At 70.7% G+C, this 259-nt stretch overlaps 1 protein-coding gene across 1 annotated transcript in view; it reads right to left on the reverse strand.

Moving 5' to 3' along the window:
• DDHD1 (DDHD domain containing 1) overlaps window positions 1-255 on the reverse strand; it is a gene marked incomplete at its 5' end in the record, with an annotated part of 63,115 nt that extends 62,860 nt beyond the window's left edge. The window contains one exon of the mRNA XM_010712189.1: window positions 24-255. Within this exon, the coding sequence (XP_010710491.1) occupies window positions 24-255 (232 nt within the window). The remainder of the gene's footprint in view (window positions 1-23) is intronic.
• Between the last annotated feature and the right edge of the window lie 4 nt (window positions 256-259).

A 259-nucleotide genomic window follows, 5' to 3' on the forward strand; every position in this document is an offset into this window, starting at 1 on the left:
GGCGCGGCAGCGGCCGCACTCACGGTTCCAGTAGACGGGGTAGCATTCGGCGTTGGCCACGTCCACCTCGTACAGCCCGCTCCGCACGCACACCGGCTCCACCGCCGTCCGCTCGGGGCCGGGGCCGAGAGCTCGGAAGGCCAGTTCGATCCGCAGCGAGTCGTAACCGATGAAGGGCTTCCAGCTCTTCCGGTCCTCCCGGTAGAACCAGCGCACCTCCTCGGCCCCCAGCTCCCGCACCACCTCATAGCGGGGCCGC

Source organism: Meleagris gallopavo, chromosome 5 (genome assembly GCF_000146605.3).
Source record: "Meleagris gallopavo isolate NT-WF06-2002-E0010 breed Aviagen turkey brand Nicholas breeding stock chromosome 5, Turkey_5.1, whole genome shotgun sequence".
NCBI lineage: Eukaryota > Metazoa > Chordata > Aves > Galliformes > Phasianidae > Meleagris > Meleagris gallopavo.